The sequence below is a fragment of the Cricetulus griseus genome, chromosome X (genome assembly GCF_003668045.3).
Source record: "Cricetulus griseus strain 17A/GY chromosome X, alternate assembly CriGri-PICRH-1.0, whole genome shotgun sequence".
In the NCBI taxonomy this organism is placed as follows: Eukaryota; Metazoa; Chordata; class Mammalia; order Rodentia; family Cricetidae; genus Cricetulus; species Cricetulus griseus.
Genome location: NC_048604.1, coordinates 105,686,851 through 105,700,816, shown reverse-complemented (window position 1 = coordinate 105,700,816; position 13,966 = coordinate 105,686,851). Strand labels below are relative to the sequence as shown.

Genomic DNA, 13,966 nt, shown 5'->3' with positions numbered 1-13,966 from the left:
TGACATTCCTTTGCTAATTGCTGGTCATAAAAATCCCCCATCCCAGGGGATAACTGACAGACCCTGTGACTCTGTACCCCTGCAAGCCCATGCCCTGTCTTATTTCAGTCAAATGTATCTCCCTTAAAATATATTGTTACTGACTAACTCTGTACTTTGTATGACCTCAAGTAACCATGTAAATTCTGTGATTTGTGGCATTCAACCTTAGGGTCTACCCATTTAAAATCTTCTCTTTTTGCCTGGTTGGCATCTCATTTGCCCACTGTGTAGTGAGATCCTAGCTGGCCAGCTTGAAATAAAAAGAAACCTTTTGCTTTTACATCAGAGTGTCGACTCCTTTGGTTAGTCTCTGGGTTCTGGAAACCTGGCACAACACTTACCTTGCTGTGTCTCCTTCATCCTTTATACAATGGCAATATTTATACCATTTTATATTAGAAGTCTAAGTCAATTTCTGATTTTCTAAGGTCTCATAGTTGAAAAACTGCACTGAGTTGGAAAAAGGAGTTTGGACTACTGAAAAAATTTAGGACTAGTAAAGACTTTGGAAAATTTTATAGATGGCATAAGTTTCCTGTTCTCTATGAAATGGCTTTTACACAACGTGACCTCTAATACCCATAACAGTAGTTTTTTCAGAACATGGTGGAAATGCCTGGCCACTTGTAGTATTAACAAACAAAAAGACAGGAGATGCCTACTGCCCAGTGTACAGCATAGATTTCCTACTCTACAAAAGAGCATACACTGTCTGTAGAACCAACAATAAAGAAGTCCAATTCTGCCCACATTAGACCTGATTACACATGGGTGTCCAGACAGAAGTGTAGTTATTTTTCTTTGTTCAAGTGAGGCTTCCTTGCAAACATTATTTCATTGTTATTTGCTGTGTTTATTTAGTGCATTTCACTAGCATTTTTGCCTGTTACACCTTGTTGGAAATTTCTGAACACTTCACCATGGCCTTCAGAATTTAGGATGTGAAAATATTCAAAGAAAGAAACATTGTAGACAGATAGAGGAAGAAGTAATTTAGGCACACCCTGAAAATAAATTTGATAGTTTATTTGGAATGGATTGATAACTACAGGAGTTTTGTGGATGAACAGAAAATTTCTTCAAGAAACCTTCTGAGAGATACTGCAAATGCAGAAGCATTCATTTCAGGTCTCTTGATTGGCCACAATGCAAACATGCTGGGCCTTCATCTGACTGCAGTTTCAAAAAGTTTATATCAGAGAGATAGGAGATCACACTAATGAGGGACATGCTGGCTGTCAGATACCCTACTTGGAATACAACAGTATAGTGTTTGTCTATAAAGGCTTCTTTTTTAACAGGGAAGTTAGGTGGAAAATCAAGAGTAGTTTGGCCATAATCATCTACAAAGTGGTTCTAGCTCACAGAAACACATGTGATGAGGCTGCTAACACAAAAAACTAAGGCAGAGACCTTGTAACAATAAATCTGGAATTTCACAAATGGGTCTGTCATGCAGCTGATCTTAATGGTGATTACATCAAAAATCATAACTATAGGCTTCATCCAAATGGCACATACTATCAGGGATTATGCATACTAAAATTCAGGTGAGATGGTCCAGGTGGCATTGATAGGGGTATGCACCAGCATCTTAACTATAATCCCTGAGACATTAAACACTTGATGGTAACAAGCTTCCCATAGTCCAAAGGACACAAATTGCATGAACTTGTTGTTGAATTGCCACAGGCAGCAACATTGACTGCTTGCATTGACTATTTCAAACACCAATGCTGATAGGCTGCTAAGGAGTCCAGCCAGCTTGAAGATCCTCTCCATTATGTTGGGAAATCTGAAGATGAGATTGAATAAATCTATTGTCAAGTAAGGAACACAAGGAATAATGGCAATCAAAATAAGTCAGGGTTTACAGTGCACTACCTCCTCATACTTAACCCCTATGTCACATAGTTGTATTTAAGGAGTTTATGTATGTATTAAGATTCATCATTCATTCATCAGTGTATATGGAGCCCTAAATTCCTTGACTATAACATAAGTTCTGTCTATATGAGGTTTTGGTAAGCAATTTCATTGCATCTACCAAATGTTGAAATGTGTGTATTTGTCAATTAAAATATTAATGCTTAGAATTAAAGGTGAAAAAGAGTTTACAATATTATATGCCTGGTTATGCTTATTTCCATTATGTTTGCCATATATAAATATGATAAATAACTTAAATGTTTTTAGTAAGCAGAGATATTGAATAAAATCATTTCTTTTCTAAATTTGTTAGTGGCATACTACAAACACCCTGAGCTTACCTATACTGTCTTCTGGAAGAACAAAAAATGACAACTCTCTCCCATGCAGTAATATCAAAATTCTATACTTGAATTTTATATCTTTCACTATGTGTATGTGTTTGTGCTAATGTATGTGTGATGACAGAACATGTGGGAATATTTGAATTCTTTCTTCTGTCCCAGAAAACTAAAATCTATATGTAAAACATAAGCACTCATAGATATTTGCAGCATTTCCTAATACTTACTGAAGGTGATTTTCAGAAAAATTTCTTCATTTGATTGAAATGTATAAAGGTTCATGTCTATCTTGTGTATACACATATTTTTTCAGCACCAAATTTAGCCTTTATTTACATTTATTGTGCATCAACTTATTCAGATCAATTCTCAGTTCATAGATTCAATTACCTTATTTATGGCTCTCAGGTCTGTCAGCATTCTGCAGTTACCTGACTTCTTCTTGAAAACAAATACAGGAGAATTCCACGGTCTGGTAGATTGCTCTATGTGACCAGCCTCTAGATGTTCCTGTACTAACTTTTCTAGAACCTCTAGCTTTTCAGAGGTCAAAGGCCATTGCCCTATCCATATCCGTTCATCTGTAAGCCATTTTAATGGCAGGGCCTTTGGTTCCTCTGAAGGCCCATCGTTTGTATTTAGTGTCTGTACAGCCTGGATAGTTGGTAACCACTTTCCATGGCATCTTACCTGATGCTTCCTACTATCCAGCGATTTTCTAGAATTCTTATCTGACATTGGAGGGATGTTGATTTGAGTATTCCATTGCTGTAAGAGATCACGAGATTTACAGCTATATTGGCCGCGTGAGGTTTCAGTCTTCCTTTCAGTCCTTCCAGTCCAATGCAGACCACCGAATTAACACTCCCTCAAACTCTAGATAGAGTACCAAGTCTTAAAATTTGTACATTTGCCTCTTTAAGAGCCATTTCTGAACCCAAGTCTTCTGGGTAACAATAGTTACATCAGCCCCAGTGTCCACTAAGCCTTTAATAACTTTACCATTGATTTTTATTTCTAACCGAGGCCTAGAATCATTAATAGAAGCTTGCCAAAATATGCATTTCTCATTTTTACCAGTCACATGTGATTTTTCATCACTATTCAAACTACTATCTAGAGCAGTATCATTTTCCACAATAGGCAAGGAACTATCTATTCGTCCTGTGAGAGATTGTTTCCCACTGCTACTGGGAACGATAGGACCTTTCTCGCTGTGGGGAACTGCTGCAGGCCCCCTTCAGAGTTTCCTGACGTTAACAGGTTCCCTTTCATGTCCCTAGTCTATCTGCATTTGTTAGTCCAGTGTTTGCCCTTACCACATCTCCTACATAACCCAGAGGGCAATGACCTGTCACATGGGGAATCGTTAGAATTTCTTTGCCTACAATTTCTCCTTAAATGTCCCATTCTACCACAGCTGAAACATCTAATCTCCTGATGGTTTCGTGGACTCCTGGAGCATGCTCTTCCTATGCGAGGCTCTGGGTCATGGTAGCAATGAACACTGGCATTTCCATACCTGTATGAGACCCTGTAAGGTGTTTCTCCTTCCCAAGTCCTTCTGTTATTATCTCTCCTAATCTCCTGCTGTCTGTTGAAACCTCTTGGGACAGCCTCTCCTGCCCAGATTCCAGTATCTTGCATGTTACAGTCAATGTGGGCAGTATGCAGAACCCATTCTTCTAATGGAGCTGATCTGATCTTTAAAGGCAAGTATTCTTTTGCATATTGGGTTTACATTGTCATAAGCTAAGCTATACACAATTAAATGTCATATTGCTGGATCTGCTACTTGTATGTCTACTGCTTTGGTCAACTGGTTTCAGAAGTCCTTACATGGTTCTGTTTGTCCCTGTTCTATTTTCGTATAAGTTTCTAATTGTTCTCCTGGCTCACGAACCTTATCCCAAGCATTTAGTGCTGCTATCCCTCATAGGGACAGCATATGGTCGTCATATTCAGCCTGAACCTGTGGGTCAGCATAAATACCTTCTCCTAGGATCTTATGGAGGGGTGCATCAACTCTGTCCTTGATGGCCAGCCGCTCTAGGAGTTTTTCCTCTTCTCTAAGTAATGCCTTCCACTCAATTTGGCAAGTATTCTCAAGGACAGCTGACACCAGTCCTACCCAATCTATGGGTGTCATCCTGTTAACGGTTGCCCATAAGTGTAATACCTGTTTTATGTATGGGCTATGAAGACTGTACAAGACAACCGATTCTTTAATATGCTTAACATCTTTCAAGTGGATTGGTTGTCATGTATATGCTGTCTGTCCCTGGGAGAGTCTCTTAGTTGGTTGCTTTTCGACCACCATGGCCGGGTAGACTAGAGGTGTGTGTGTAATTGCTTTAGAATGATTGAATGTATGCACCTCAGATTGGAGCCAGTCTATGTTCTCTTCGTCAAATCGATTCTTCAGCCTGGCCAAGACATCCTCATGGGAGGTTTTAATCTCATTCATCATAAAAGATTAAAGGCATGATATAGAATCCATGATTTTCTTTGACAATTCTCCTGTAAGGTTTTCTTGACCGGCTATACGTTCATCCCTAGCTAGCATTTGGGTGGTATGGAGTTAGCCATCCAGAGACTGAAACTTACAATCAAGGTTGTGATTTCCCTCAGCAATCGACTTGATAGACATTTCAAGCTTGTTATCCCTGGTCTGTAATTCCTCTTGTAAGCTTTGAAACTCAGCTCTAATTTTACCAGAGTCCCTCTCACATTTCTCAGCTTTTGATTTAATAGCATTATCCAATTGTTGAAGCCTATTCTCGGTATCTTGTACGTTAGTAACAAAGGAATGGGAGAGAGAGCCTAGATGAGTTTCTAGTTGGCTACATATGCTTTGTAATGCCTCATTGTTTTCTGCCTAGCTCCCAATGCCTTTGAAAAACCCAATGCTGCATCATGGTCTGAAGCCTGCTTAGCTTGTAACGTCCCTAGAATAGTCTTCAGTTCATCTTGGTCTGTAGCTTACCTGACCTCTTAGGCTCGTACAACACCTTGTAATGCATCCTTGTCTTTTGCTTGCTTTGCCTGTAAAACCCCTAAAATAAGTTTTAATTCACCATGGTCTTCTGCCTGCCTAACCTGTATGTTATTATAAATGTGCTGCATTTCAGCTTGAGTAGTAGACAGATCTGCCTGTATCGTATAAAACAGAATGAAGCCTATCATCTAGTTTCTGTTCTACCATCTCCATAAGCGTTTTATAAATCGTCCTTGTCCCTTCCACAACCTCCTTATGCAAAGCTTGCATGTCGTGTAGGCGGGTGGCCCTTTTGTTCCTGAGGAACGACAATATGTGAATTAATACATTCATAGTTAATAAGATATATAAGCCAATATTCAGCAAATCATCTTGTTTCTCCAGCATGAATGCGCATAAGAATACAAGAGATTATATATAGAGAGGGGCAACAAATTCAGCTACATTTGCTGGCAATGCCATTTTCAGGTGCTGTAAGAACGTCTGACCAGCAGGTGGCACAGCCACATCTATTTCAAGTAGGATCTGAACTTTCAGAAAATTTCTAGTCACTAAGGAATTTTTTAGAACCTACCTGGGAAGTATTTGCGTCAGGCAGGTGACCGTGCCCACAGCTAAATTTGGAAAAACTAGCCCTGCAGCAGATGCATCCAGGGTCTGGCCCAGTGAATGGCAAGCAGGGCCCGGGAAACAAAGAAAGCCCCACGGGGAGCCTAGGTGGAGATAGGCACAGCAGGAACCAGGGGACAGGAGTGCAAAGTGGCCGCGGTGGAGCTGCTGAGGAAGGCTGGCCACAAGGGTCAGTGGGCAATGGTGGCACCTGGAGCCAGGCAGAGGGCAAGGCCAGCGGGGACGGTGGGAGCTGCCTGCCAGACCAGGATCCCTGAGTCAGTAGATGGGGCTGCCCAGCGACCTCGGCTGAGGAGAGGAGCAGCAGCACAGAGGTGGTTTTGGGCAGGGAGGCCCAGGGGGCTTAACTCACTGTTTAGCAGCCGTGTGTTTTCCACAGTCTAGCACAGAGCCCCAGCGGGCATGCAGCATGGGTCGTGGGGGTCTGGTCCTGCACCAAGTGAAGAGATCAATCCACAGTCCGTAAGGCTAAGATTTTTTTATTCAGATAAACACCAGCCAACCACAAGCCGGAGCGTGCCAGAGGCAGCAAGGCAAACAGGCCAGAGAGAGGAGAAGTGAGAAGGGACTCTCCATGTGTGCATGGTACCTTAAGAACCTTCCCATGTCACCTTAGACTTCCCCTCACCATTCCCTCACGGGAGTGTCCTGGCACACCTGTCCAGGCTACTAGGAGGTGGGGCTACAGTGTCTCCCTACAGATGTTAGGTACAGAACACAAGTCATATGCATGCACCCTTCACTGATGAAGCACCTTTCAATCCTCACATTTTGCTTTTCTTATGGCCTTTTGTTTATAAAGACATTCATGCTTGAAATGATTCCAATTTTTCATTAAACTCAGAAAAGGATGTTTTTATTGTTCAGTTTAGCTTGTTATTATACTATTATTGCTCAGTTTAATTTGGTATTATAATTTTATTCCTGTTTTAATCTACCATATATAATTTCTTTTTGGCATCACATTTATTTTATAGCCACAACATCTACAGACACAACCACCACAACAAAATTCTTAGAGAACTTGTATGTTGAAGATCTAGAGCCAAATTGTCTTGTGCTATCCTTAGTCCCTTGTGATGGTTCATATTTATTGTTAATTTGACAGGATCTAAGATAACCTAGAAGACAATCCTCTGGGTATGCTTGTGGAGGGTTATCTAGGTTAGATTAATTGTGACAAGAAGACATACCAAATTGCCAGACAAATCAAAAAAGAAAGGTATCTTAATAGTACCTTTCTTCATTATCTGCTTCCTGACTGCAAATTCAAATTAGCAGTCTGCCTCAAGCTTGCTGTCAGACATTCCCTGCCAGAAGAGATTGTACACTTAAAATGTGACTCAAGATAAATCCATTCTCCATTGATAATGATTTCTCAAGGTATTTTACCACAGCAACAGAAAAAATAACTAAGACATTGCCTTGGGGTTTTTATTTTTGTAATAATACACCATGACCACAGCAACTCTTACAAAGAAAACATTTAATTGAGGGTCTTTGCTTACAGTTTCAGAGGTTCAATCCATTATCATCATGACAGAGAGCATGTCAGTGTACAGGCACATATGTTACTGGCTATGATTTGACCAGATGGCAGCAAGGCCACACCTACTCCAACAAGGTCAAACATCCTAATATTGCCACTCCCTTAGGGTGCCATTTTCTTTCAAACCACCACAGACATCCTATTAATGGTAATTCATTGTCCACCTCTCTATCTGTGGTGTAACAATTTTGGAGTCAACTTGGTTTGATTTATAATCACCATGGAAACAAATCTGTGGGTACATTTTCTAGAGTTGGCTAATTGATGTGGGAATACCCACCTTAATTTTGGATAGCTTCAGTCCATGTATGGGGATCCTAAAAGCATTAAAAAGGGAACACTATCTGAGAATCAAATTTCATACCTTTTTGCTTGGTGGCTATGGTAAGATTTGAACAGCCAGCTTCTAGATTGTATCGCCATATCTTCTCCATCTGTACTTAACTGTACCCCCTGAACTATAAGCCCAAATAAACCTTTCCTCTGCCAGCTTATTTCCCTTGCATTTTGGTCATAACAAACATGAGTAACTAATGCAGAAAATTCATATAAAGAAGTGGAGCAGTTATTGTGATAAAAATGTTTGTGTCATACTTAGCTGTTTAGAGCTGGTGTGGGGGAAGTAGGCAGAAGAATTTACATGTGGGAGCTACATGACTCCTAGAATTTTGCAAACAGTTCTTAGTTAGTGATTCTAGCAGGTGCTTGGAAGCCATAAAATTCTATAAATATTGAGGATGAAAAGACATACAATGGAGATTATTAAATGACAAAATAAAAAATAGGCCATATGGACCTTGTCCTTCTGTACATGCAAAAGCTGTACAGTGTCTCTACACTGCATTGTAAAGGACATTAATGGGAGAACAGATCCTTGATTCACTGCTGTAATAAATCATGTTATGTAGCAACTCAAAGAAGGAAAGGTTTGTTTTAGCACCCAATTTGAAGAAATACTCATCATGACTGAGAAATCACTGGAGCATGAACCCAAGGTGTCCAGCTCTACCCTCAATAGACATAAGGACTTACCTGCCATCACACAGGAAGTCTTTACTTCTCTGTGTGGAGTTGTCAGCTCCCTTATAAAGTCCTTTCCCATTGTATTTATTGTGTTCATTTTTGCAATGTATGTTTCACCAGTCCTTTTGCAATATCTGAATACATAATCATGACCTTCAGAGTTTTGCATGTGGAAGCATTTAAAAAAAGAAACACCTTAGACAGATAGAGGAGGATGTAATTTAGACATACCCAGAGAAACAAGTTCATGTTTTATTTAGAACAAGTTGATGACTACAGTAGTTTTGTGTGTGAATAGGGGATTTCTTCTAGGAACCTTCTGGCAGATGTTGCAAATGCAGGGCCCCCCACTCAGACATCTTCTTTGGGAAACTTGGTAGCACACTTGGCCTTAACATTACTGTGTGATTTCAAAGAAATTATCTCAGAGATAAAGAAGATCACACCAAAGAGTGACATGGTGGTTGTTAGGATGCCTAATGGGAACACAGCAGTATAATGTTTGCTTATCAAGGCTTCTTTTTTAACGGGAAAGTCAGGTGGAAAGTCAAGAGTGGTTTGACCATAATGATCTACAACGTGGTTTGAGATCACGGAAACAAATGTGAAAACACTGCTAACACACAAAACTAAGGCGGAGACTTTGTAGCAGAATATTTGCAACTCCACAAATGGGTGTTTCATATAGCTGATCTTAAAGGCCATTGCACTAAAAACTAGAACCACAGGCTTCATCAAAATAGCCCACACTATCAGATTTTGTGCATACTGAAATTCAGGTGAAATTGTCCAGGTGGAATTGATAGGTGTATGCACCAGCATCTTGGTTATGGTTCCTGAGACATTAAGCTTTTGAAGGTAATGGGCTTCCCAAAGACCAAATGACACAAACTGTACAACATTGTCGTCAAATTCCCACAGGCGCCAGTATGGGTAGCTCGCAATGACTACTTCAAACATCAAAGCAGACAGGCTGCTAAGGAAGCCACTCAGCTTTAAGATGCACTCCTTTCCATTTGGAGATCTGAAGATGAGATTGAACAAATAGAAAGTTAAGCCAGGAACACAAGGGAAGTTAGGAAACAAAATGAGTCATGGTTTACAGAGTGCTTAGCTCTCATAACTTATCCCTGCTGTCACATATTTGTATTTAAGTTGTCTATGTGTTAGGATTCTCCATACTACAGGCAAAAGTACAAGAAGCCCAAAATTTCATGACTATAGCAGAAGTTCCCCATATGAGACTTTGTTTAGCAATTTCACTATGTCTGTCAAATGCTGAAAGGTGCATATTTGTCAACTAAAAAATTTAATGCTTCTGGTTAACAGTGGGAAATGAGTTTGCGATATCATAATTAAGGTTATGCATATTTCAGCCATGGTTGCAAAACAAAAATATAATAAATAATTTAAATGAGAATATAAGCAGAAGAATGCACAAATATATCTAAATTAGGGTAGTGTAGTATACCCTCTTGTACATTTTTTGAAATGTGCACAGTTTTTTAAAAGCTATACATATTCTAGAATTAAATCCATAAATACATAGACAAATTGAAGGATATAGATAGCTGGGCTAAAGCTATACCTAAGTGGAAAAGTTTACTGAACATGTTTGAGACTTGAATCCATTCCTCAGTGGTAAAAATCAAAATCTACATGTAAAACATGAGTATTCGTGGACATTTCCATTTTGACCAATAACCTATTTAAATGTGGATTTTCAGATAACCAACTTCATTTATCATTGCATATAAAGTATCCTGGCTATCTGTGTGATATATTCTCTTTCACAAAACCAGTACTCCACTCCACATATATTGTGTACACCAGAATACTTAAATCAATTCTCATTTCAAATCTTTGGATGTAGTGTTAATGCTCATGCTAAACTATGCCCTAAGAGATGCCATTGAATATTTGAGAAGAAATGGAGCAGGCAGTTTTGTAGCCACCAAGTATGTGGAAAATGTCATTGCAAGTGCACAAAGAGAAGTTTTCTAGTGTCTATAAACAGGATCCCTGCCTATATTCCTTCCATAGACTTGGTCACTCCTGCACAGTCTCTGTAGAATATGCACTTCACTTAGAGATGACAGTTTCTATAATACTTGGGAAGTTACATCAGCCAAATATATGTTGGACTGCCTATCACTCTACCCACACCCTCTCTCTGTCAAGGCATATTTGAGGCAGTGACTGAAGGAGCAGGAATTAGGGTAGAGAATGCTGTTGTGGCAGACAAGTGAATGAGCCTGGCAGGATCTATCTCTGTCTTTGTCTGAATCTCATGGAGGGGATATATGTGTTTCACAAATATTCAATTTAAAATCTTCAATGTAAACTCAGTTTTAGTTTTTACCTTTGCATATCATGGGTGGCGAGGATATCCATTTGAAAGATGCTGAGCTAATATATTACAAATAAAACGAAATGTTGACCAGACAGGGAGTCAAACAAGAGGTGAATCACCTGCAGGAAAGAAGTTCTGTTAGACGCATACTTCAGCATACAACAGTGTCTCACTGACAAACCCTTGGTTCACAGAAACCTATTATTTTCTCTCCTCTGCTTTGCTTTTTTGGAGCCTCATTTATACACTTCAGGGACATTAGACCATCTAATATTCCCATCCCTCCAATGAGATTCACACCATCATTACCCCAGTTTATAGATAGGAAAACAACACAGAGAATCTAATCCACATGCTGAACTTCAGGAATCCACACAGGTATAAAATCAGTACAGGCTCCATAGCCCTCATTGTCAGCCAGGGATTCCAAATGCTTATAATATATAGTAGGATTTACTCACATGGGGATGATGTTAAAAATAGCTATATCATATTTCAGTGACATCCTTGTCCTTCTTTGTCTTGTGAAATTGAATTATATCAATAAAACCACAGAGAAAACATAGAATACTTGCCTCTGTCTTTTCTAGGAAGTCCAAATTTTAGTGATCATCCAAAGTTAGATAAGTGACCTTAGAAATTCTCATGTTTCCATGGCCACCAGAGATGAATGGACAATTATGAGCAAATAACAAGTGTCATGACTTATAGTCTTAAAGGTACAGAGAAACTAATGTCCCTTTCATATGTTAAAGTTAAAAGGAATAATTTAATTCTTTAGTTTATAAAGTTTCCTCATAAAGTACAATTGAATCAACTTATAAACTATAATTTCACCATGACCTTCACCTTTAACCAACTTCATGAGCATTTGCTCATGACCCCCACCCTGTGAAAATTCATAAATCTAAAAATAGTCTAATAAGACAAAAAGTACAAAAACAGAATAGCAAAAATATAGTTTTGAGTGATAAAAAATAAAATAATATCTCTGTTCTGTTTGCTACTCTTGGGCATGAGTGGAATATGACTAAGTCTCTTAATCATGAAACTTAACCTGGAATGTAGTGGATATTTACAGTGACACTCTGTTGGAAAAAAAACAAATTTCTTTTTGCTAGTAGATGTCAATTGCAAACAGCTCTTTTGTTATTAATAGGACTTTATGTCCACTACCCTTTTACAGTGCCTGTTTATTGTCTGGTTTGAATGTGTGAAGGTCTTGTCTATGTGCTGTCACAGTCTCTCTGAGTTCTTGTGTTGTATCAGGAAGACCCTATTTCCTCTGAGTTATCCACCACTTCTGGCTCCTATAATTGTTCCTTTATCTCTTCTATGTAGCTTATCATGAATGAAATGGTGGGGATTGATGAAGAGAACTCATTTGGGACTGAGTTTCTCATATTCTATATTTTCCATTAGTGTGTCTGTTTAAATTTTTTTATTAGTTCAAGTTAGGGAACAAGCTAGTTTCACATGTAAGTCCCTTCTCCTTCTCTCTCCCCTCACCCCCATCCCTTCTCCCACACCACAAATCCTACCCCCACCCCATCCATGCACCACTCCCCAGGCAGGGTAGGGCCCTCAATGTGGTCTCTGCAAAGTCCACCAAATCTTCCTGTGCTGGCCCTGGGACTTTCCCAGGGCCAGAGTGTAACTCTTCACGTGGGATGGTCTCTCAGAGTCCCTTCTTGCACCAGGGAAAATACTAATCCACTACTAGAAGCTCCCTGGAGTGCAGAGGCCTCCTTATTGACACCCATGTTCAGGGGTCTGGATCAGTCTTGTACTGACCTCCCAGAGAGCATCTGGGGTCGATGTGCTCTCTCTTGTTCAGGTCAACTGTTTCTGTGGGTTTTTTTTCCAACCTGGTACAGACCCCTTCGATCTTCATTCCTCCCTCTCTTCAACTAAATTCCAGATTTCAGCTCAGTGTATATCTGTGGATGTCTGTCTCTGCTTCCATCAGCCACTGGCTGAGGGATCTAGGATGGCATAAAAGTTAGTCATCATCAATCTCGTTTTAGGGGAAGGGATTTTAGGTTATCCTCTGCACCATTGCCTGGACTGTCAGACTGTGTCATCCTTGTAGGTCTCTGGAGATTTCCTTGGTTCTAGATCTCTCCTCGAACGTATAGTGGCTCCCTCTACTATGGTATCTCTCATCCTGCTCTCTCTCCTCTATTCTTACCCCAACTCAATATTTCTGCTCCTCCATTTCCTCTCCTCTATTCCTCTTCTGATCTTATTGTGGCAGCTCCATCTCCCCTAACCTAATGCTCCCAATTAGCTCAGGAGTTCATGCCACTTCCCATTCCTGGGGTCCATTTATCCCTTAGAGTCCTTCATGTTTACTACTTTCTTTGCTGAAGAGGATTATAGGCTGGTAATCCTTTGCTCTATGTCTAAAATTCATATATGAGTGAGTACATACCATGTTTGTTTTTTGTGACTGGGTTACTTCACTCAGGAGGGTTTTTTTTCTAGTTCCATCCATTTGCCTGCAAATTTCAAGATTCCATTGCTTCTTTTTCTGCTGAGTAGTAGTACTCCATTGTATAAATGTATCACGTTTTCTCAATCCACTCTTCAGTTGAGGGGCATCAAGGTTGCTTCCAGGTTCTGGCTATTAGAAACAATGCTGCTATGAACATGGTTGAACATATGTCCTTGTTGTGTGAACATGCATTATTTGGTTATATACCCAAAAGAGGAATGGCTGGATCTTGAGGTAGACTGATTCCTCTTTTTCTGAGCAACCACCATACTGATTTCCAGAATGTTCTTACAAGTTCACACTCCCACCAGCAATGGAGGAGTGTTCCTTCTTCTCCACATCCTCTCCAGCATAGATTGTCATTGATAGTTTTGATTTTAGCCGTTTTGACAGGTGTGAGGTGGTATCTCAGAGTTGTTTTGAGTTGCATTTCTCTGATGGCCAAGGATTTTGAGCACTTTCTTAAGTGTCTTTCAGCCATTTCAGATTCCTCTGTTGAGAATTCTCTATTTAGTTCTGTACCCCACTTTTTAATTTCATTGTTTGATGTTTTGGTGGCTAGCTTCTTGAGCTCCTTATATATTTTGGAAATAAAGCCCTC

General features: G+C 39.7%; 1 protein-coding gene and 1 pseudogene across 1 annotated transcript; both read right to left on the bottom strand.

Moving 5' to 3' along the window:
• Positions 1-1,161: 1,161 nt before the first annotated feature.
• LOC100759856 lies at positions 1,162-8,612 on the bottom strand (annotated as a pseudogene).
• Positions 8,613-8,866: 254 nt separating this feature from the next.
• LOC100760150 lies at positions 8,867-9,550 on the bottom strand (the record flags this gene model as incomplete). Its single annotated transcript, XM_027431814.1, has 1 exon — positions 8,867-9,550. A coding segment is annotated over one exon (684 nt), but the record flags the coding sequence as incomplete, so codon positions are not given.
• Between the last annotated feature and the right edge of the window lie 4,416 nt (positions 9,551-13,966).